This window comes from Balaenoptera ricei, chromosome 6 (genome assembly GCF_028023285.1).
Source record: "Balaenoptera ricei isolate mBalRic1 chromosome 6, mBalRic1.hap2, whole genome shotgun sequence".
Classification (NCBI taxonomy): Eukaryota; Metazoa; Chordata; class Mammalia; order Artiodactyla; family Balaenopteridae; genus Balaenoptera; species Balaenoptera ricei.
Window position 1 is genome coordinate 77,945,067 of NC_082644.1, and position 23,888 is coordinate 77,968,954.

General features: G+C 38.2%; 1 protein-coding gene across 6 annotated transcripts in view; it reads right to left on the reverse strand.

Annotated features, from left to right (window-relative positions):
- Nucleotides 1–23,888, reverse strand: part of TRPM6 (transient receptor potential cation channel subfamily M member 6) — a 211,052-nt gene that overhangs the window by 109,869 nt on the left and 77,295 nt on the right. For 5 of the 6 annotated variants that reach the window (XM_059924924.1, XM_059924925.1, XM_059924926.1 and 2 more), the window contains 3 exons: nucleotides 10,628–10,707; nucleotides 8,435–8,473; nucleotides 1,407–1,584 (listed from right to left, as the gene is read on the reverse strand). In XM_059924924.1, coding sequence (XP_059780907.1) covers nucleotides 1,407–1,584; nucleotides 8,435–8,473; nucleotides 10,628–10,707 — 297 coding nt within the window. Of the gene's footprint in view, nucleotides 1–1,406; nucleotides 1,585–8,434; nucleotides 8,474–10,627; nucleotides 10,708–23,888 lie in introns of those variants that run through there. The other variant, XM_059924927.1, reaches the window with a different exon arrangement.

Genomic DNA, 23,888 nt, shown 5'->3' on the forward strand with positions numbered 1-23,888 from the left:
AACTGGACAGCTACATGTAAAATAATGAAATTAGAACACTCCCTAACACCATATACAAAATTAAACTCAAAATGGATTAAAGACCTAAATGTAACACCAGACTCTATAAAACTCTTAGAGGAAAACACTGGCAGAACACTTTGACATAAATCACAGCAAGATCCTTTTGACCCACTTCCTAGAGAAATGCAAATAAAAACAAAAATAAACAAATGACACCTAATGAAACTTAAAAGCTTTTGCACAGGAAAGGAAACCATAAACAAGACGAAAAGACAACCCTCAGTATGGGAGAAAATATTTGCAAATGAAGCAACTGACAAAGGATTAATCTCCAAAATATACAAGCAGCTCATGCAGCTCAATATCAAAAAAACAACCCAATCCAAAAATGGGTAGAAGACATAAATAGATATTTCTCCAAAGAAGATACACAGATTGCCAACAAACATATGAAAGGATGCTCAACATCACTAATCATTAGAGAAATGCAAATCAAAACTACAATGAGGTATCACCTCACACCAGTTAGAATGACCATCATCAAAAAATCTACAAACAATAAATCCTGGAGAGGGTGTGGAGAAAAGCAAACCCTCTTGCACTGTTGGTGGGAAGGTAAATTGATACAGCCCCTATGGAGAACATTATAGATGTTCCTTAAAAAACTAAAAATAGAACTACCATACGACCCAGCAATCCCACTACTGGGCATATACCCTGAGAAAACCATAATTCATAAAGAGTCATGTACCACAATGTTCATTGCAGCTCTATTTACAATAGCCAGAACAGGGAAGCAACCTAAGTGTCCATTGACAGATGAATGGATAAAGAAGATGTGATACATATATACAGTGGAATATTACTCTGCCATAAAAAGAAACAAAATTGAGTTATTTGGAGTGAGGTGGATGGACCTAGAGTCTGTCATACAGAGTGAAGTAAGTCAGAAAGAGAAAAACAAATACCGTATGCTAACACATATATATAGAATCTAAAAAAAAAAAAAAAAAAATAGTTCTGAAGAACCTGTGGGCCGGACAGGAATAAAGACGTGGATGTAGAGAATGGACCTGAGGACACAGGGAGGGGGAAGGGTAAGCTGAGACGAAGTGAAAGAGTGGCATGGACATATATACACTACCAAATGTAAAATAGATAGCTAGTGGGAAGCAGCTGCATAGCACAGGGAGATCAGCTCGGTACTTTGTGACCATCTAGAGGGGTGGGATAGGGAGGGTGGGAGGGAGATGCAAGAGGGTAGAGATATGGGGATATATGTATATGTATAGTTGATTTACTTTGTTATAAAGCAGAAACTAACACACCATTGTAAAGCAATTATACTCAAATAAAGATATTAAAAACAAAAAACAGCAAAATAATGTAGGTTATTAGCAAACCTTAGAGTGGTGGGTGTGCTCTCCATCTTGGAAGTTAATCGTGCCAAACGTATCTGTAGAGCTTTTCGTTGTGTGCTTTTCAACAGACCATTGTTCATTTTCACTACCGCTGGCAGCTGAGATGGTCCAGGCATAATCTATCCCATAATGGTCTCTAATCAATCGCCCACAGTAACACCTTAAATTTGGGATGAATACCAATTTCAGAAGAGAAAACACACAATTTCAGAATAGAAAATAGATGTAATGTTTCTACATGTTCCTAGGGTAATGTATAGATGACATATATGAACAATTTTAAAAACTTCACACTGAGATTTATATTTGATTTGCAACACTGGGTTGTTTTCTAAGTTTAAAAACATTCTCACTGGTTCTCTCCCTTGGCTACACATTAGAATCATTTTCGGGATGTTTCAAGAAAACACTAAAAATCTCTTACACACCCATGTTCATAGCAGCGTTTTTCACAACAGCCAAGAGGTAGAAGCAACCCATGTATTCATCAATAGATGAATGTATGAACAAAATGTAGTATACAGATTCAATTTTGCAAGATAAAAAGTTCTGGAGATCCATAACACAACAATGTGGATATACTTAACGCTACTGAACTGTACTCTTAAAAATGATTAAAATAGTAAAGAAAACAAAAACAAACACCAAATTGTATATTTTAAATATGTGCAGTATATGTCAATTATACCTAAAAACTATTTTTAAAAAATAATCTTGTGAACAATCATTGACAGGAAGACACTGGAACTCACCAAAAAAGATACCACACATCCAAAGACAAAGGAGAAGCCACAATGAGATGGTAGGAGGGGCGCAGTCACAATAAAATCAAATCCCGTAACTGCTGGATGGGTGACTCACAAACTGGAGAACACTTATACCACAGAAGTCCACCCACTGGAGTGAAGGTTCAGAGCCCCACATCAGGCTTCCCAAACTTGGGGTCTGGCAACGTAAGAAGGAATTCCTAGAGAATCAGATTTTCAAGGCTAGCAGTATTTGACTGCAGGACTTCGACAGGACTGGGGGAAACAGAGACTCCACTCTTGGAGGGCACACACAAAGTAGTGTGTGCATCAGGACCCAGGGGAAGGAGCAGTGACCCCATAGGAGACAGAACCAGACATACCTGCTAGTGTTGGAGGGTCTCCTGCAGAGGCGGGGGGTGGTTGTGGCTCACCGTGAGGAGAAGGACACTGGGAGCAGAAGTTCTAGGAAGTACTCCTTGGCATGAGCCCTCCCAGATTCTGCCATTAGCTCCCCCAAAGAGCCAGGTAGACTCCAGTGTTGGGTCACCTCAGGCCTGTTTGATTGTTTACCAACAGGGAGGGAACTCAGCCCCACCCATGAGCAGACAAGCAGATTAAAGTTTTACTGAACTCTGCCCACCAGAGCAACATCCAGCTCTACCCACCACCAGTCCCTCCCATCAGGAAACTTGCACAAGCCTCTTAGATAGCCTCATCCACCAGAGGGCAGACAGCAGAATGAAGAAGAACTACAGTCCTGCAGCCTGTGGAACAAAAACCACATTCACATAGAGACAGACAAGATGAAAAGGCAGAGGGCTATGTACCAGATGAAGAAACAAGATAAAACCCCAGAAAAACAACAAAATGAAGTGGAGATAGGCAACCTTCCAGAAAAAGAATTCAGAATAATGATAGTGAACAAGATCCAGGACCTCAGAAAAAGAATGGAGACAAAGATTGAGAAGATACAAGAAATGTTTAACAAAGACCTAGAAGAATTAAAGAACAAACAAACAGAGATGAACAATACAAAAACTGAAATGAAAAATACACTAGAAGGAATCAATAGCAGAATAACTGAGGCAGAAGAACAGATAAGTGACCTGGAAGACAGAATGGTGGAATTCACTGCCGTGGAACAGAATAAAGATAAAAGAATGAAAAGAAATGAAGACAGCCTAAGAGACCTCTGGAACAACATTAAATACAACAACATTCACATTAGGGGTCCTAGGAGGAGAAGAGAGGAAAAAAGGACCCAAGAAAATATTTGAAGAGATTATCGTCGAAAACGTCCCTAACATGGGAAAGGAAATAGCCAACCAAGTCCAGGAAGCGCAGAGAGTCCCATAAAGGATAAACCCAAGGAGAAACACGCCGAGACACATAGTAATCAAATTGACAAAAATTAAAGATAAAGAAAAATTATTGAAAGCAACAAGGGAAAAATGACAAATAACATACAAGGGAACTCCCACAAGGTTAACAGCTGATTTCTCAGCAGAAACTCTACAAGCCAGAAGGAAGTGGCATGATATATTTAAAGTGATGAAAGGGAAGAACCTACAACCAAGATTACTCTACCCGGCAAGGATCTCATTCAGATTCAACGGAGAAATCAAAAGCTTTACAGACAAGCAAAAGCTAAGAGAATTCAGCACCACCAAACCAGCTTTACAACAAATGCTAAAGGAACTTCTGTAAGTGGGAAACACAAGAGAAGGAAAGGACCTACAAAACCAAACCCAAAACAATTAAGAAAATGGGAATAGGAACATACATATCGATAAGTACCTTAAACGTGAATGGATTAAAAGCTCCAACCAAAAGATACAGGCTCACTGAATGGATATAAAAACAAAACCCATATGTATGCTGTCTACAAGAGACCCACTTCAGACCTAGGGACACATACAGACTGAAAGTGAGGAGATGGAATAAGGTATTCCATGCAAATGGAAATCAAAAGAAAGCTGGAGTAGCAGTACTCATATCAGATAAAATAGACTTTAAAATAAAGAATGTTACAAGAGACAAGGAAGGACACTGCATAATGATCAAGGGATTAATCCAGGAAGAAGATATAACATTATAAATATATATGCACCCAACACAGGACACCTCAATACATAAGGCAACTGCTAACAGCGCTAAAAGAGGAAATCGACAGTAACACAATAATAGTGGGGGACTTTAACGCCTCACTTACACCAATGGACAGATCATCCAAGCAGAAAATTAATAAGGAAACACAAGCTTTACATGACACAACAGACCAGATAGATTTAATTGATATTTATAGGACATTCCATCCAAAAACAGCAGAATACACTTTCTTTTCAAGTGCACATGGAACATCCTCCAGGATAGATCACATCTTGGGTCACAAATCAAGCCTCAGTAAATTTAATGAAAAGTTAACTCATATAAAGCATCTTTTCTGACCACAACACTATGAGATTAGAAATCAATTCCAGGGAAAAAAACATAAAAAACACTAACACATGGAGGCTAAACAATATGTTACTAAATAACCAAGAGATCACTGAAGAAATCAAAGAGGAAATCAAAAAATACCTAGAGACAAATGACAAAGAAGACACGATGATCCAAAACCTATGGGATGCAGCAAAAGCAGTTCTAAGAGGGAAGTTTATAGCTATACAAGCCTACCTCAAGAAACAAGAAAAATCTCAAATAAACAATCTAACCTTACACCGAAAAAACCTAGAGAAAGAAGAACAAACAAAACCCAAACTTAGTAGAAGGAAGGAAATGATAAAGATCAGAGCAGAAATAAATGAAATAGAAACAAAGAAAACAGTAGCAATGATCAATAAAACTAAAAGCTGGTTCTTTGAGAAGATAAACAAAATTGATAAACCATTAGCCAAACTCATCAAGAAAAAGAGGGAGAGGACTCAAATCAATAAAATTAGAAATGAAAAAGGAAAAGTTACAACAGACACCACAGTAATACAAAGCATCCTAAGAGACTACCACAAGCAACTCTATGCCAATAAAATGGACAACGTGGAAGAAATGGACAAATTCTTAGAAAGGTATAACCTTCCAAGACTGAACCAGGAAGAAATAGAAAATATGAACAGACCAATCACAAGCACTGAAATTGAAACTGTGATTAAAAATCTTCCAACAAACAAAAGTCCAGGACCAGATGGCTTCACAGGTGAATTCTATCAAATATTTAGAGAAGAGCTAACACCCATCCTTCTCAAACTCTTCCAAAAAACTGCAGAGGAAGGAACACTCCAAAACGCATTTTATGAGCCCACCATCACCCTGATGCCAAAACCAGAAAAAGATACTACAAAAAAAGAAAATTACAGACCAATATCACTGATGAATATAGATGCAATAATCCTCAACAAAATACCAGCAAACAGAATCCAACAACACATTAAAAGGATTATACATCATGATCAAGTGGGATTTATTCCAGGGATGCAAGGATTCTTCAATATACTCAAATCAATCAACGTGATACACTGTATTAACAAATTGAAGAATAAAAACCATATGATCATCTCAATAGATGCAGAAAAAGCTTTTGACAAAATTCAACACCCATTTATGATAAAAGCTCTCCAGAAAGTGGACATAGAGGGAACCTCCCTCAACATAATAAAGGCCATATATGACAAACCCATAGCAAACATCATCCACAGTGGTGGAAAACTGAAACCATTTCCTCTAAGATCAGGAACAAGACAAGGATGTTCACTCTCGCCACTCATATTCAACATAGTTTTGGAAGTCCTAGCCACGGCAAGCAGAGAAGAAAAAGAAATAAAAGGAATACAAATTGGAAGAGAAGAAGTAAAACTGTCACTCTTTGCAGATGACATGATACTATACGTAGAGAATCCTAAAGATGCCACCAGAAAACTAGTAGAGCTAATCAATGAATTTGGTAAAGTTGCAGGATACAAAATTAATGCACAGGAATCTCTTGCATTCCTATACACTAATGATGAAAAATCTGAAAGAGAAATTAAGGACACACTCCCATTTACCACTGCAACAAAAAGAATAAAAAACGTAGGAATAAACCTACCTAAGGAGACAAAATACCTGTATGCAGAAAACTATAAGACACTGATGAAAGAAATTAAAGATGATACAAACAGATGGAGAGACATACCATGTTCTTGGATTGGAAGAATCAATATTGTGAAAATGACTATACTACCCAAAGCAATCTACAGATTCAGTGCAATCCTTATCAAATTACCAATGGCATTTTTTACAGAACTAGAACAAAAAATCTTAAAATTTGTATGGAGACACAAAAGACCCCAAATAGCCAATGCAGTCTTGAGGGAAAAAAATGGAATTGGAGGAATCAGACTCCCTGACTTCAGACTATACTACAAAGCTATAATAATCAAGACAGTATGGTACTAGCACAAAAACAGAAATATAGATCAGTGGAATAGCATAGAAAACCCAGAGATAAACCCATGCACCTATGGTCAACTAATCTATGAGAAAGGAGGCAAGGATATACAATGGAGAAAATACAGTCTCTTCAATAAGTGGTGCTGGGAAAACTGGACAGCTACATGTAAAAGAATGAAATTAGAACACTCCCTAACACCATACACAAAAATAAACTCAAAATGGATTAGAGACTGTAATGTAAGACTGGACAGTATAAAACTCTTAGAGGAAAACACAGGAAGAACACTCTTTGACATAAATCACAGCAAGATTTTTTTTGATCCACCTCCTAGAGTAATGGAAATAAAAACAAAAATAAACAAATGGGACCTAATGAAACGTAAAAGCTTTTGCAAAGCAAAGGAAACTACAAACAAGATTAAAAGACAACCCTCAGAATGGGAGAAAATATTTGCAAATGAATCAATGGACAAAGGATTAATCTCCAAAATATATAAACAGCTCATGCAGCTCAATATTAAAAAAACAAACAACCCAATCAAAAAATGGACAGAAAACCTAAATAGACATTCCTCCAAAGAAGACATACAGATGGCCAAGAAGCACATGAAAAGCTGCTCAACATCACTAATTATTAGAGAAATGTAAATCTAAACTATAATGAGGTATCACCTCACACCAGTTAGAATGGGCATCATCAGAAAATCTAGAAACAACAAATGCTGGAGAGGGTGTGGAGAAAAGGGAACCCTCTTGCACTGTTGGTGGGAATGTAAATTGATACAGCCACTATGGAGAACAGTATGGAGGTTCCTTAAAAAACTAAAAATAGAATTACCATATGACCCAGCAATCCCACTACTGGGCAAATACCCAGAGAAAACCATAATTTAAAAAGACACATGCACCTCAATGTTCACTGCAGCTCTTTTTACAATAGCCAGGTCATGGAAGCAACCTGAATGCCAATCGACAGATGAATGGATAAAGAAGATGTGGGGCTCCCCTGGTGGCGCAGTGGTTGAGAATCTGCCTGCCAATGCAGGGGACACGGGTTCGAGCCCTGGTCTGGGAAGATCCCACATGCCGTGGAGCGACTGGGCCCATGAGCCACAGCTACTGAGTCTGCGCATCTGGAGCCCATGCTCCGCAACAAGAGAGGCTGCAATAGTGAGAGGCCCGTGCACCGCGATGAAGAGTGGCCCCCGCTGTCCGCAACTAGAGAAAGCCCTCACACAGAAACGAAGACCCAACGCAGCCAAAAATAAATAAATAAATAAATAAAATTTTTAAAAAAATAAAAAAGAAGATGTGGTACATATATACAATGGAATATTACTCAGCCATAAAAAGGAATGAAATTGGGTCATTTGTAGAGACGTGGATGGATCTAGAGTCTGTCATACAGAGTGAAATAAGTCAGAAAGAGAAAAACAAATATCATATATTAACGCATATATGTGACACCTAGAGAAATGGTGCAGATGAACCGGTTTGCAGGGCAGAAATAGAGACACAGATGTAGAGAACAAACATATGGACACCAAGGGGGGAAAGTGGGGGGGGGGGGTGTGTGGTGGTGGTGGGATGAATTGGGAGATTGGGATTGACATGTATTCACTAATATGTATAAAAGAGATAACTAATAAGAACCTGCTGTATAGGAAATAAATTAAATTTAATTTAAAAAATAATCTTAATACTGAAGGAGATTAAGAAAAATCCTCATGTGAAATGTTAGATGCACATCAAAAGGAAGGATTGTTAATTAATGCAAAATATAGATGCAACTTCAGAGAACTATATAAACATAGAACGGTTTATCTGTCTTACCTGATTAAATTCTGACAAACCTGGCATCCTGCAGTACATCTAAATTAAAGAAATAAAACCACTGTTAGTTTATTAATATATTTGAAAACATATTTAATGCTTATACAGTAAATATCTGTTAATCTTCCATAATCTGGAAATCAGGGTTTACTGAGTACTCATACATCACCTCCCAAATATTCCCATATGTCATTTACCATATATAATTACACTGCAGCAACTATGATCTAATTAACAGAATACTGAGTTTGGAACCAAAATACCTGGATTTAAATCTCAATGATTTAACAATTCCTCTAAGCCCCAGTTTTCACATCTGAAAATAATATCTGACCCATACAGTTATTAAAAGGATTAAGGGTGATAATATATGTGAAGTGTCTTATAGTATCTGGTACATTGCAAGATGTATAATAATGGTGGCTATTATTATTACACTATGAAGATAACACAGAATTCTTGAGAATTAAGTAAGAAAACATACGTATACAATTTTAAAACCCTAAAACACTATCAAACTGAGGAACAGTTGGTATGATTACAATAATTATCTTTATTAATATATTTTTTATGATTCAAAAAAGCCTTCTGGATTTGGGAGTTAGCATTATGATCATCAATGATCATATTTTAAGTGTGAAGAAGTTTTAACTAGAAGAGAAATCTAGATAAAATAATGGAAGAAAAGGTAGTGTTCATAGAATCAATCATTCTAAATTATTCAGAGATGAATATTCAGGCCTTTCACTTCTTCCTGTCCCCAGACTTTTAGAAATCTTTTTTCTCAGAAGCTTCACTTCAGCAAGTTCCAAATGAGAAAGAAAAAGACGTTGTAATCAAGTCTATCAGATTTGTTTCTTATTAGGAGCTACAAAAAGAATCAGTAAAAGACAAACCTTTATCTTAATTTAAAATAGTGAACTACCACTCTTTTGCTGTGCACCGTAAGGAAGAAAACTGCAAGAAAGCCACAGTTTTGAAAATCTTACTAGGATCTAAGAAAAAGGCTGGCATGGAAGGAATAGCCATAGTCATCCATCCATTTTTTACAATTACCAAATAAGAGAGACTGCTTTTTTCCCATAAAAAGTAGTATATCTTTGACCATTCATGGAATTATGATCACTGATACTCTTCTTGAGTCTGTGGGCTAATGACCTATAGTTTACCACTTTTCATGAGGTTCAAGGTGACTGTGAAGATGATTTTCCATTTACAGAGCAGTGGAAGCCACCTGAGCTCAATGTGCCTTCTACTGCAGCCACTATCATATTACAAAATCTCATAAAAGATGAAGGGAAAAAACAAGGTTACCCTGCCTTTTTATTCTGTAAACAGTTTATAAGCAGGTAAAATGAGGATTTCCAATCACGGGGCTTACAAGCCACAGGTAACTCAAAGAGGGTGGGACTAGTAAATATTTAACAAAGGCAAAGAACACTATTTTAGTCATCATTCCCAAAGAACTAGAATTTCAGTGGCCTCACCATGCTACCTTTCATGAGCATACAGCTGTGATTTCTAAACTTCAAATGAATGTAAGGCCAAATGCTCAGCAGAATCTAAAAATAGAGTGGTCCCCCTAATTAAAATACTGCTCTCCTATTTTCCTTTCCTTTTAATTCTTTTCCCCCAGGGCAATGCTACCCAATCTTAATTTCATGGACCCGATTACCCTGGGGAATTTTCCATAGACCTCTCTTCCTCTATCTTTCACTGGCTGCTGTTTTGAACTTTGTTCTGCAAGTGGAACTTCCAAAGGGTTGTCAAGAACTCAGAATAATCAAACTCAAATCATTCCATTCTGCTGCCCATTATCTGTTCAAGCAAAAAGCCTGCAGGAGGAAAAAATTAACTGTTTGCATAATCTGAGCATGGAGTCCTGAAATATCCCAGTTACTATATTCACAGACACTTGGGGATAAGGAAGTCACACTATTTTGAATATTCAGTACTCAAAAGTTGTAAATTTTTTATCCAAACCCGGTGGAATGGATGTAGCACTAGATATTTCCCTGGTATCTATCCTCCCAGGAAGAGGAACAGGAGCATCAAAGATAAAACAGCAGAGTGAAATCTACCACAATATTAACAGTGGCTCCATCAGGGTAAACAAGTCATATCTCTAAATTTCAGTAAACAGTCCTCCAAGTACTGTTGCTTTAAAAAGAAAAATGTAATTAAAAATTGTACCTGTGAGGGTCTTTTGAGCTGGGTATGATTTTGTTACATTCTCTCTTGTCGAACACTCCTTCAATCCAGGATTTCTGGGACTGAATAGAAAAATGTCATTATTTTCATAGTCTCATTAAATGAGAACACAGTATAACCACAGTAGTCCAGGTAGGCAAGATATACTTAAATATAATAGACCCTAATTAAAATGCCAAGACCAGCCCCAAACCCCTAAGCATTTATTGGCTTCTATTACAGACAACATAGACACAAATAAGCCAATGTGAACACAAAAATATTCACAAAGTTAATTGGTCCACAATTTCATTTTAAGTGAAAGATCCCTAAATGCACAAAACTCTACCAAGGAAGTAAAGATATAGCGGAAGCATTCTCTTAATTCTGCCAAAAGTCACTTTTAAATCTTGTACCATAACCCTACAGAGTGAATATTAAGCTCTCAAACTTCAGAATTCTCACTTATAAAATCCCACTTTGGCTAAGATTTGACAGGAAGCTGGAAAGAGTGTCAGAGGAGAGATGTAACCTCGGCAAGATTCTGTAAAAGAGTTCAATCTAAAACTAATCTGGAGGATATGGAATGGAGAATATCACACGTGTGCCCTCAGAAGGGAACTTAACTGAGAAACTGATTTCCCATAAATGCCTGATTCACGGAAGACGAGACTTATTTCCTGACCAATAACCATATGCCAAGAATCTCTCTCCATCCTCAAGACAATGAATTTACTGCTTAGACACTGGCTGGACGTCCCCCTCTTTGAACTCCCTGCCCCAAACCCTCAACAGACTCGCCTGTAGCTTGCTACAGCATGCATTTCCCAAATTGCAATTCCTCTGCTATTCCTGAATAAACTCAATTTCTGATCATTCAAGCTTGCCTCAGTTTACCTCTTTATTTAGGGTGACAATTTGATACACATTGTATAAGCATGGCTTACCATTGGCTGAATTTCAAAATATCTGAATGCATTCAACAAATATTTTAAAATAGGCCTCCATATGGCATGCTGGGAATTCTATGGCAAATAAGACAAAGTTCTTACTCTGAAGGAACTTAGAATAAAAAGAAGGAAACGGATAACAAATTGATATCATTAAACTTCATGTGTAACATTTACCTATTAAAAATGGCTCCAGGGACTTCCACGGTGGTCCAGTGGGTAAGACTCCACACTCGCAATGCAGGGGGCCCAGGTTCAATCCCTGGTTAGGGAACCAGATCCTGCATGCATGCTGCAACTGAGAGTCCGCATGCCACAACTGAGTCCGCATGCCGCAACTAAGACCCGGCGCAGCCATAATTAATTAATTAATTTTTAAAAAACAGCTCCAAAAAGGGTCCCTAATTTAGGAGCCTATGTATACAAATTAAGCAAGCTATGCTCAACCACTCCCTTCTTTTAAAAGGCTAGACAGCTGAGTCTAGTAGAACTATGTGGGCAAATTACTTTCTTCAGGCCTGTTTTCCCATCTATTAAAAAGGAGATAATAATAACAGTAATACCTCATTGGGCTACTGAAAGGAATTAAGGCTTAGATTTCTCCCTGGGACTTACTCGGGCTCAGTAAAGCTTAGTTATTATTATTGGTAATATCAAAGGTAAAAATTAGCTTTTTGGTTGGTAGCATGGGAACTTAACTTTGATGTATTTTTTTCATAGAAAAATACTTCCTGACCTCCAAATCTCCCTCCTAGAGCCTCTCATATTACAAACAAATGACTTTTATGGGTCCATTTTCCCCCACTAGACTCCAGCTCCTACAGGCCCCATGCCAGTCATTTCTGTTGCCCCAGGGCCCAACCCAATGATTGTTGAATGAGCAACAAAATGAACACACTTAAAATAGAACTTCAAGAATCCATGTATACAATTTTCTCTCCAAGGGTGTAAACAGGAAACCTGTGCCATAACAAGAACATGGAAACTTTCCTCCTGCAACTCCCATATCTTATCTCAAAACTACAGGAAAAGAAAAGCAGGTTTAATTTGCAAGTGTTTCAAACAATTCTCAATTTAGAACTTTACTTTTTCCCTCTACCTCATAATGGTAGCCTTTGCAATATACTCTTCAGCACATATGGAAGAGGTCCCCCCGTGTTCAGTTCAACAGAGAACTATTAGGAACCATATGTTTGTTAGCTCTGATTCAATAGCCCAAATCTATTAAGGTCAAATACTCAACATGTGTTTGCCACTTGGAGCAGCACACTGTCGTTGACGGCAGAGAATATGTCATTTCTGCAACTATCATGACAGTCTTGACAGACTGGGTGTTTTTTATATACTGGGGCAGGAGAGTTGTGTTTTAACTGTGGTTGTTATTTGGGGAAGGGAAAGGCAGAGGATAAAGAAGGGAAATAGTGTTGGTCTCAGGCTGTGTTGGCACAAACAGTTTGCCTTACCCTAAAATATAATCAGATTTTACATACAAGCCCAAGACTGGGGAATAGCAAAGAAATGTCCAAAGACTAATCCTCTAATGGTAGCTATACATGAATTAATTCCTGATGTCACTGAAAGTATTTCTACACTGGGGCTTTTTAGGGTTTCCAGATAACAGAGTCTTTCTCAGGGGAATCTCTGAGAAGGAATAGTCTTACAGGCATTCCTTGATTTAAAAAAAAAAAAAAAAAAATCCTTCTAAATGTGCATGGATTTTTTTTTAACAGGGGACTGTGTGATTGGGGGTTGAAGGGCACACAGGTAACAAGTAATTTATTTTCTTTTTTAAAACTTTTTCATACTTAAAAAAAAATCTAACATTTAAAAAATACTTTTCCAGGTGAAACTACTTCCTTTTTATAGCCCCCACTCTATCTTATATACATCGCAGCACTCACAATGCTTAATTGCACCTATTCAGTTGTTATTTTCTTAACATTATTGTAATCTACTTCAAGATAAGCATTAGTTTATTTATCATGGAATCTATAGCATGCAGGGAAGCACCAGGATGGATCAAATAGAGAAAATATTTTCAGACTCCAGACTGACATTTTTTATTTTCTCTATACAGTCCCTCCCTTGGAGCAAGGACCTCTTCAAACTGAGTGCCAGGCAGATGGATTTCCACAGCGCACGATCTGTTGGCTGGAGAGACTCATCAGTGCAAAGCCAGCCTGTATACTTCAAAGACTCAGCTCAGGGTCTCCTACAGGGTTTTGTCCACAATCTGAGGGATACCTTGGGGGACTCACTTGATCCAAGATTAAGAGTCTCAGGCAAAGGGCATCCAAACCTAAAATAACCCAAACCCAAGGATCTGGCTCGCCAACACTGCCACAAGTTGACCTCACTGGTTTTCCAGTAAATAATCTTTCCAGAAGGCAGCATTTAGGAGTACTTCATAAAGAACACAAAATAACCTTACATGTTTCCTTCTCTTTGGGTAGTTAGAGGTAAGCACTATTTGCTGGTAATGATTTCTTTTTTCTTCTTTCTTTTTTTTTCTCTTGTAACATCTTTAATAGAATGTCAACTAAATAACTCACAATTCCCTAAAATGCCACTTCTTCTGTTTAGGTGAGAAATTTATATGAAATGTTCATATACTGCCTTGTTTAGCAAAAGCATTTAGAACTTCAGAATGGCTGTTTAGATTATATAAACTCATGAGTACATGAGTAAAACATTTATGAATTCTCCACAGAGCCTAATGGGGAATTAGAAGAACTCAACAGTGACCTACTTAGTAGAGCATATCATGAAAGTTCAAACTAAAATGTCATACCCCATCCCTCAACTCCCCAGATTGGTGGAAGCCCTCTTTATGTTCGTCCAAAAATCACAATTTCAAATGGCAATGAGGAGACATCCTTTCCTCTGTTTGTCACACATGCTTCAGCCTTATTCAGTATCCTAGGGAATTAAACTTGCAAACAAGATGTTTATAATTTCAGATCATGTGAAATCATTTTGATAAGAAGGGAAAAGGAAATGGGAGGTTTCCCTTATGGGTGTTCTTTACAACTGCCCATGGAAAGTGAAATACAGAGTTTAACTGAATGCTGGGCCTATTTGTTGTATAACCACTCTAATCTATTAAGGTTTCCAAGTGAGATATACTCAATTTCCAATTTCCACCCAGCAAAATATCCACAAATATGTTATCCAAGTACACAGATGGTCTTCATTTATGCTACAAATATCTTGTTAAATTATCCAAAACTTTACTAGGACTACATCCAAGTGAACTACATAGTCTAAAAAACAATTTCTTGGAGTGAAGCTTCACTATTAGTGGAGCTATACTCAAATAACTGACTTTTAGAAAACCCACCATCCTCTGAGACAATAAAGCCTTTATTAGGAATTACAGGTTAAAGGCAATTTCATTTATGTCATCCACAGTAAGGTTTATTTATACAATGAAGACTACTTGTTTCATTTTCTAAGTGTAACACGGCAGAAAGAACAATGCTTCTTGAAATTCCATGCAGACACATACCACATATTTAACTTGGACAAATTCAAAATCTTTGCTAAAAGACTGAGAGAGGGCTTATCATATTGAGTGAAGTCAGTCAGACAAAGACAAATATTATATGATATCACTTATATGGAGAATCTAAAAAAGATACAAATGAATTTTTTTACAAAATACAAATAGACTAACAGGCATAGAAAACAAACTTACGGTTACCAAAGGGGATAGCGGGGGGATGGGGAGAGGTGGGGAGGGATAAATTAGGAGTTTGGGATTAACAGACACACACTACTATATATAAAATAGGTAAATAACAAGGACCTACTATATAGCACAGGGAACTGTACTCAATATCTTGTAATAATCTATAATGGAAAAGAATCTGAAAAAGAATACATGCATATATGTATATGTGTGTGTGTGTGTGTGTGTGTGTGTGTATATATATATATAGCTGAATCACTTTGCTGTACACTTGAAACTAATACAGCATTGTAAACTAACTATACTTCAATTTTTAAAAAGTGGAAAATAAAAAAGAATGAAAGAGGACTAGAAGAAGAAAGGTGAGAAGAAGATATAAAAGGTTGAAGTATGGGCAATATCAATGCCATTCCACATTCAGGAGTATAGTATGCCCAAGAGCAGCAGTTCTCAAACTTTTGGGGTTTAGGACTCCTTCACAGTCATTAAATTTACCAAGGACCTCCACAAAGCTTTCACTTATAGAGTATAGCTACCAATATTTACATATTCAAAATTAGAACTGGGACTTTTTAAAGTATTTACCCATTAGATAGTTTTAAAATAATTATGGTAAACCTATTACATGTTAAAATAAATAACATATTTTTCATGAAAAATATTTTTATAAGGTTTATGAGAAGAGCATTGTATTTTTGTCTGGCTTAAGACAGCTGGATTCTCATATCTGCTTCTGCATTCAATCTGTTACAAAGTGTTTTTGGTTGAAGTATATAAAAAGAATTGGCCTCACATAGACATGGAGTTGGAAAAAGGAAATAGTATTTTAATAGCCTTTTTAGATATTATGGATTTGTCATGTAACCTCAGGAAAACTCCACTGTATGCTCATGATAGAATGAGTAAAACAGGGAAATAATGTACCATTATAAAAATAATTTTGGGGGACTTCCCTGGTGGCACAGTTGTTAAGAATCCACCTGCCAGTGCAGGGGACACAGGTTCGATCCCTGGTCCAGGAAGATCCCACATGCCGCGGAGCAACTAAGCCCGTGAGCCACAGCTATGAGCCTGCGCTCTAGAGCCCGCGAGCCACAACTACTGAGCCCACGTTCCTAGAGGCTGTGCTCCTCAACAAGAGAAGCCACCGCAATGAGAAGCCCTCGCACGGCAACGACGAGTAGTCCCCGCAACTAGAGAAAGCCCACGCACAGCAACGAGGACCCAATGCAGCCAAAAAAACCCAATGATAATAATTTGGGGACTTCCCTGGTGGTCCAGTGGGTAAGTCTCCGCACTCCCAATGCAGGGGGCCTGGGTTTGATCCCTGGTTGGGGAACTAGATCCCGCATGCATGCCGCAACTAAGAGTCCACGTGCTGCAACTGAGTCTGCGTGACGCAACTAAGAAGTCTGCATGCTGCAACGAAGATCCTGTGTGCCGCAACTAAGACCCAGCACAGCCAAAAATAAATAAATAAATACACATTTTTTAAAAAGTAATAATTTTGATTTTGAGGACCTTTGAAAGGGTCTCAAAGATCCCAAGGAGTCCCCGGGGATACCACACATGAAAGACCACTGCCCCAAAGTGACCTCATAGGCACTAGGGTTGAGTGTGAGTGAGAGACAGGACCTACTGTTTCCTGGTTGGTCTCAGGTCCCACATGCATGTCTTAAGTCTGCCTATCTCATCTCAGTGATTGCACTGTAGTATTTCAACATCCCCTATTTAATCTGGTGCTCAACTGAAGAAAGTTCCAACAGAGAGAAAAAGCAATTAAGAGACCAAATCTTCACGTACTTCTCTTTCTAAGCAATGTAAGGGACTTTTGAAGGATAATTTTGACTGCATTCATTTTTAATTTAACTGCTGACTTTAGTACCTACCACATCCCTCCTCCCAAAGATGTCATTGAAGCATGATAAGTGTGGTTATCAGCCCTCCAGAACCCATAGGCAGCATATATTCTATCAGTTTACCCATTCTTCCTTTAAAATATTGATATCGGGCTTCCCTGGTGGCGCAGTGGTTGAGAATCTGCCTGCCAATGCAGGGGACACGGGTTCGAGCCCTGGTCTGGGAAGATCCCACATGCCGCGGAGCAACTAGGCCCGTGAGCCACAACTACTGAGCCTGCGCGTCTGGAGTCTGTGCCCCGCAACAAGAGAGGCCGCGATAGTGAAAGGCCCGCGCACCGCGATGAAGAGTGGCCCCCGCTTGCCGCAACTAGAGAAAGCCTTCGCATGAAATGAAGACCCAACACAGCCAAAAATAAATAAATAAATAAATAAATAATCCTTCCCTCTACTTTAAAAAAAAAAAAAAAAAATTTGATACCGCCAAGAATAATAGCTTCATTCATTCATTCAAAATACTTTGATGGGCATATCATATGATTGTAATAAAAATAAATAAATAAAATTGTGTCCCAAAGACCAACACCAAAAGAGAAGAAACTATGTTTACTAATAGATACCAAGTATGGCACAAGAGCAAGCTGTGGGACTCCTTGGAAGTAGAAATCCCTTCTGTCTGCCAGTATTTGGGGAGTCTTCATGGAGGACACAAAACTTAGGAAAGTCCTTGAAAGATGACAAAGGTTTTGAAAGGTGGTTGATGAAATTCGGTGGTGGTTAGAAATGCAGAGATTTAGGCCTGGGGGAGGATTCAGAGGACAACGATGTTAAGGTATGGCAAAAGCCACAAAGTCACTGGGGAGCAGAGAACAGAGAAGGTAAAAGAGCCAGGAACCTCTGGGAGCATCTAAGCATAGCGTGTAGAAGAGTTCAGGGAATAAAAACAGAGAGTTACTAATCAGGATGGTAACATGATACCTGAAGATAAGAAGGGAGAAAGTTTTTCTCTTTAATAAAAAATGTTTGCATTATTACAAAAATAGGTAGTTTCAAAGAAAAACTGAGAAGTGTTTAATATTGAAAACAAAGTAAGGAGGACAATTTTTGTCCATGACAAACAAATAGATTGAGAGAGAGTCAGGAAATAGTTTGTAAAACAGAGAAGAAAGCTAGCGTAAGGTATCCTTGGGAGAAAGAAATAAAAACAGCCACTAGATCAACAAAGTAAAGCAAAAGCCAATGTTAACGTAGACTTTCATATATGCCAAGGGCTGGGCTAAATGCTTTACACGCTAGCTAAAGTAATATTCACAACTGTGAGATAAATACAGTGATTATCACCTCTACAGAGGAGGAGCAGTTTCTATCAAATACCAGCACCAGCATTCTTTTACACTATGTTCAATAGGCAAAGTTGAAAGAAAGTTTATCTTATGTTAAGAAAGTTTGAACCTTGTATGTAGATAAAGGAGAGTGAAGATGCAAGAGAGAGTAAAGACGACTTGAGACTTTGGGGGTGGGGAGCAGGGGAAAAAAATGGTATGAATAGCCAAGGAGGAAGGCTCAGCCTTGAAGAAAATGCTTCCTCTTCTGACAGACGCAAGGAGTGGAGTGGCAAACTTTCCCTTCTTGGTAATTTTGCCCCAGACCCTATAATCAATGTTCTATAGAAAGTCATAGACCATTTAGCTCTGATGGCTGCAAATCTCATCATTCTCCTTTGCTCATCTTAACCAGAGAGAAAGGAAGGCAGGAGATACACGTGCAGTCACAGTGCCCCTTTCTATTACCAGCTCTCTACAGTACAACATCAGTACAGTACAGTATGTATTCTATGAACCACAAAGCATATGAAATGCTCTCTCCGTAGAGGATCCACCAAACTTAAAAGATAGACGGGGAACACCAATAGTATCCCACTGATCACCCTATGGAGAAACTGCCACACAATTTTCCAGGAATGTCCCTCATATACTAACGAAAAAATGTGTGCCCCAGGTTATGAGGGTCTGCAGACAACTAAACAGAGGGAATAGGAATTTACAGTAAAAAATAAGAGTAAATGTAATTGGAGATTAATGGGCAGTCAGGGCAAGGTATAGAGAAAGGAAAGGAAGCGGGGAGCAAGAGCAAGGTAAGTGTGTTTTCTTCTCTAGTCTGTAAGAAATCTCTATCAGCAAACTGGAGAAATACTGTTCTTCCTGGCTAATTCACTCCAGGGGTTGTTAAAATAATTTCCAGCCGTCCAGTTGTGCAGCTGTAAATTTTCATGAGCATTCCTTTAGCTACACTTAGGTACTCCACTTCCATTAAAAAAAATTAATTATAATTACTTTAGGTAAACATTTTACAACTGTGTGCCTAATTGCTACATAGCAAAAAACAAACAAAACAGATTTGCTATAATGTTATAATTGTTAAACTGCCACTCTTAGTTCTTTTACTCTAAGCCTGTACTCTATCATTCATGGAACATGTAAGCCAGGCCCCAGTAACTTTTTCTTAATAGGGAATTTTGCAAATGGTATAAAAGCCACCGGTACAACAGATAAGAAAGAAGAAAATGTTTTCTGCTCATACAAGCACATGGAAGTATTATGACTCTCCAGAACAGATAAACTATCCATTGTTTCCCTAAATATATTAAATCAAGGATCATCTTTGAGGATATCACACACTTGTTTCCACAGGATGCAATTTTGATAAATTCTTTTCCAAGAGTTTTCTACCGGTTATCAACTAAGAATATTCCCTCCCCTAAATCTTGTATATTAATATAAGATTTTAACCTTCATCTTTAGGATTTTTTAACTTAATTTTTTAAAAAATATCTTTGAGATGTTCAACTTAATTTAAAAGATAGAAATCGTAAAGATTTTTATCTTAATTTAAGCTGAGAGATTTAGGGTAGGGTACAGATCAGGTTGGTTTTTTTTCTTTGTTTCAAAAAAAAAAAAAAAAAATCACATCCAGAACAAACAATTCCCCTAAAATTCAAGGAGGAAAAAGATGTTTTAATGGAATGAGGGTAGTCCAGTAAGTTGAGAATCAGAAGTCTGTCAGTGGGGTACCAAGAATTCTGTAACAGTTGTTGGCAGATATGAAATCTCATTTGCTAGGAAAAAATTTCCCAACTTCTGTTTCTGGCTGTTATACTTGATTTTCAAAGTTCCAGTGTTGTTGTTTAGAAACTGACTGTACTTTTGATGCAATTCAGGAAGGAAAAGGGAACATAGCTACTGCACAATGCCTTTCTCTAAGTCATTGAGAAGCCAAACGACACAACAGGTTTTCATTTTCACTGGGTTTTGATTATTAAGACATTTCTTCTGCATTTAATTTCTTCTGCTATTTTAAGATGAGAAGAAATATACTCTATCCATAAGGAAGAGACCATGAAATGACCTAAAAAGGCAATTCTAAAAGAGTGATTAAACAAAAGAAAAGCAGCTTTTTTCTTTAAAGAATGTGTTGCTCAAATGCTCACCTATTTTGTGATTGACTGTATTATAAAGAAGAATGTTCTACCTTAGTCACCTCCAGCTGCAAACTGAGGAAGACTCTCTCCCTTGACCAAACTTGAGTCAGGCTCTTTCTGACTTGAGTCCTCTTTCTAACTAGGACCCAAACTTGGGCTCTGTCCTTGGCCCATTTAGTCCATTTTTATCAAGAATCCTGCTGAGTTAATTTAGCAAAAATCTCCCATGCTTGCTATCTGATCACTCTACTCTGGCCCACCTTCAGCAAGAATCCTGTTGAGTTGGTTTAGCAAGAATCCCCCTAGTCTTGATGTTTCCTCTTGACCCTTTTCCATCCACTGACCCCATCCTGCTCCTTGGCAATAAATCTCCACTTTCCTCGTATTTGGAGTTGAGCCTGATCTCTCTTCCCTCCTGCAAAACCCACATTGCAGTCATTTTTTCTTGACTGGTCTTCCTTGCTATTTTAACAATGTCATGAAAAAATTTTCTTTAACAAAATCCACACGCCACACACAGACACACGAATCATTATCTGTGGGTCAGAGAATAAAACTGACAAAATACTGGGATTCCAATAATTCTCAGAAACTCTCTCCTGGCCTGAACCTTACAGAGCTCTTCCCTTCATTTAAACTGAAATGAAAGACTCTGACATCAAGGAGACCCCACAGAGAAGGGCCTCAGAGGTCCTCCTCTGGGTAAATGGCTCCTATTCCTTCATCTATCACCCTGCTTTTCACACTCAGTATTTGCTGAACCCGAACACCAGCCAGCAAGATGCACTTTCCATCTGAAATGTCTCCACTGAAAGAGTTGTTTCTCAAAATGTGGTTTCTCTTTCAAAGGCAGTGGCTGTAAGGGACTTCCCTAGCGGTCCAGTGGTTAAGACTCCACACTTCCAACGCAGGAGACGTAGGTTCGATCCCTGGTGAGGGAACTAAGATCCCACAGGCCATGCAGTGTGGCCAAAAAAAAAAAAAGGTAGCATCTGTAAGCAGCTCAAGAAACCAAAACATGACCCGGAGAGGCTTGCCTCTTTATTTCATCCAAGAACAAAGATCCAATCTGTAAAGACTTATGTAAATTCACTGACTCCCTCCTAGTTTGCCTTTCTTAAGGCTGTCTTAGGGAATTCCCTGGCGGTCCAGTGGTTAAGACTCCACACTCTCACTGCCGAGAGGGCCTGGGTTCAATCCCTGGTTGGGGAACTAAGATCCTACAAGCCATACGGTGTAGCCAAAAAAAAAAAAAAGACTGCCCTAAAGACTCTAGCTAATACTATAAAGCGTTTAAATCTTAAGACTTTGGACCCTCTTTGTTTTAATCCAACAATGTCTACTCACTTGACCTGATCACAGAGCAAAACTGCCTACTTGGAAACTGAGTTTCTCTAGGCCAGATAAGGACAAAGATTGGGGGGTTTGTTTTTTGTTTGTTTGTTTTAAATCACTTTAAAGCAGACACTAACAGTGGTAACAAAGGTTAGACAGGATTAACTGATCCAGGCTAAGGATCTGTAAAGTACCCTCTGGACTTAAATCCTTCTGGGAGGAAAATTCTCTTTCCTAAGATTACAGATTCATTTTACAAAAAAACTCTTGGCTCTTTAAAAGATCAGTAGAGGAAAACTATTTTTTCCAGAAAGATGAAAGCTGTTTTCACATGCAAAGACCAACCTGCTCCACTATAAGCTAATAACCTGTTCTGTTCTATAAGATAATATAAATAGTGGGTAGCTTAGGCAGTTGGGTTACTGTAACAGAATACCATTGGCTGGGTGGCTTACACCACAAACATTTATTTCTCAACGTTCTAGAGGCTGGAAGTCCAAGATCAGGGTGCCCTCATGGTTGAGCTCTGGTGAGAACCCTCTTCCTGGTTTACAAAGGCCACCTTCCTACTGTATCTCCACATAGCAGAGAGCACTCATCTCTCTTGTGTTTCTTCTTATAAGGACACTAATCCCATTCATGAGGGCTCCTCTCTCAAGACCTAATTACCTCCCAAAGGTTTCACCTCCAAATAGCATCACATTGTAGATTGGAACTTCAACATATGAACTTTGGGGGGGCACAAACATTTAGTCCACAGTAGCAACCTAAGAATTCATTCAGCACTTTCTATGCACCCACCTGCCCAACACAAAGCACATTGTTTATACTAACTCTGCCCAAGAGCATGTGGGAAGTAGGTGCAGTTATTATCCGTTTTACAAATGAGGACTCGGAGTCAGAGAGGTTGAGTAATTTTTCCAAGAACACAATAGCTCATAAAAATAACACTAGGATTCAAACATAGGCAGTCAGATTCAAGTTCATGCCCTTAACAACTTCATTTCACCATCATTTACCCCCAGAATTTGCACCTGTATTAATCCTTGAAGCTGAATAGTGTTTTAGAGTTTACAAATCACATTCCTGAACATCTGATCCTCATACAAATCCCATGAGGTCCTTAATAGATAATAATGAGTGAGATCAAGCATATGAAGTGCCCAGAAAAATCTCCACTTTATACCACATCCTTGTGGGTATCCTCAGACCCATAGAGAGATATCAAGAGGGTCAGGAACCCCTAGAAACTGTATAACAACTTTTGTGTGGATATGAAGATGGGCATTTCTCATAAGAAAATCTCAAGAGCTGGATCAAAAATAAGTGCCACACAAAGGGTCTGAATACACTCTTCTCCAAAGAAGGTATACAAATGACCAGTGAACACAGGAAAAGATTCTCAACATCATTAGTCATTAATCATTTAGATGCAAATCTAAACCACAATGAGATACCTCTTCACACCTACTAGGATGGCTATAATCAAAAGTTCAGACAATACAAAGTACTGGCTAGGATGGGGAGAAATTGGAACTCTCATAGATTGCTGGTGGGAATGTAAAATGGTGCAGCTGCTGTGGAAAACTGTCTGGAGGTCCCTCAAAAGGCTAAACATAGAATTACCATATGATCCAGCAAGTCCATTTCTAGGTGTCTACCCAAGAGAAATGAAAACATATGTCCACACAAAAACCTGTACACAAATGTTCATAGCAGTACAGACAAAGAAGCAAAAACAACAAAAATATCCATCAACTGATGAACGGACAAATAAGATGTGAGGTACCCACACAATGGAATATTATTCAGCAATACAAAGGAATGAAGTACTGATACATGCTATAACACATACCAGTACTTGAAAATGTTATGCTAAGTGAAAGAAATCAGTCACAAAGGCATACATATTGTATGAGTCTATTTACATAAAATGCCCAGAACAGGCAAA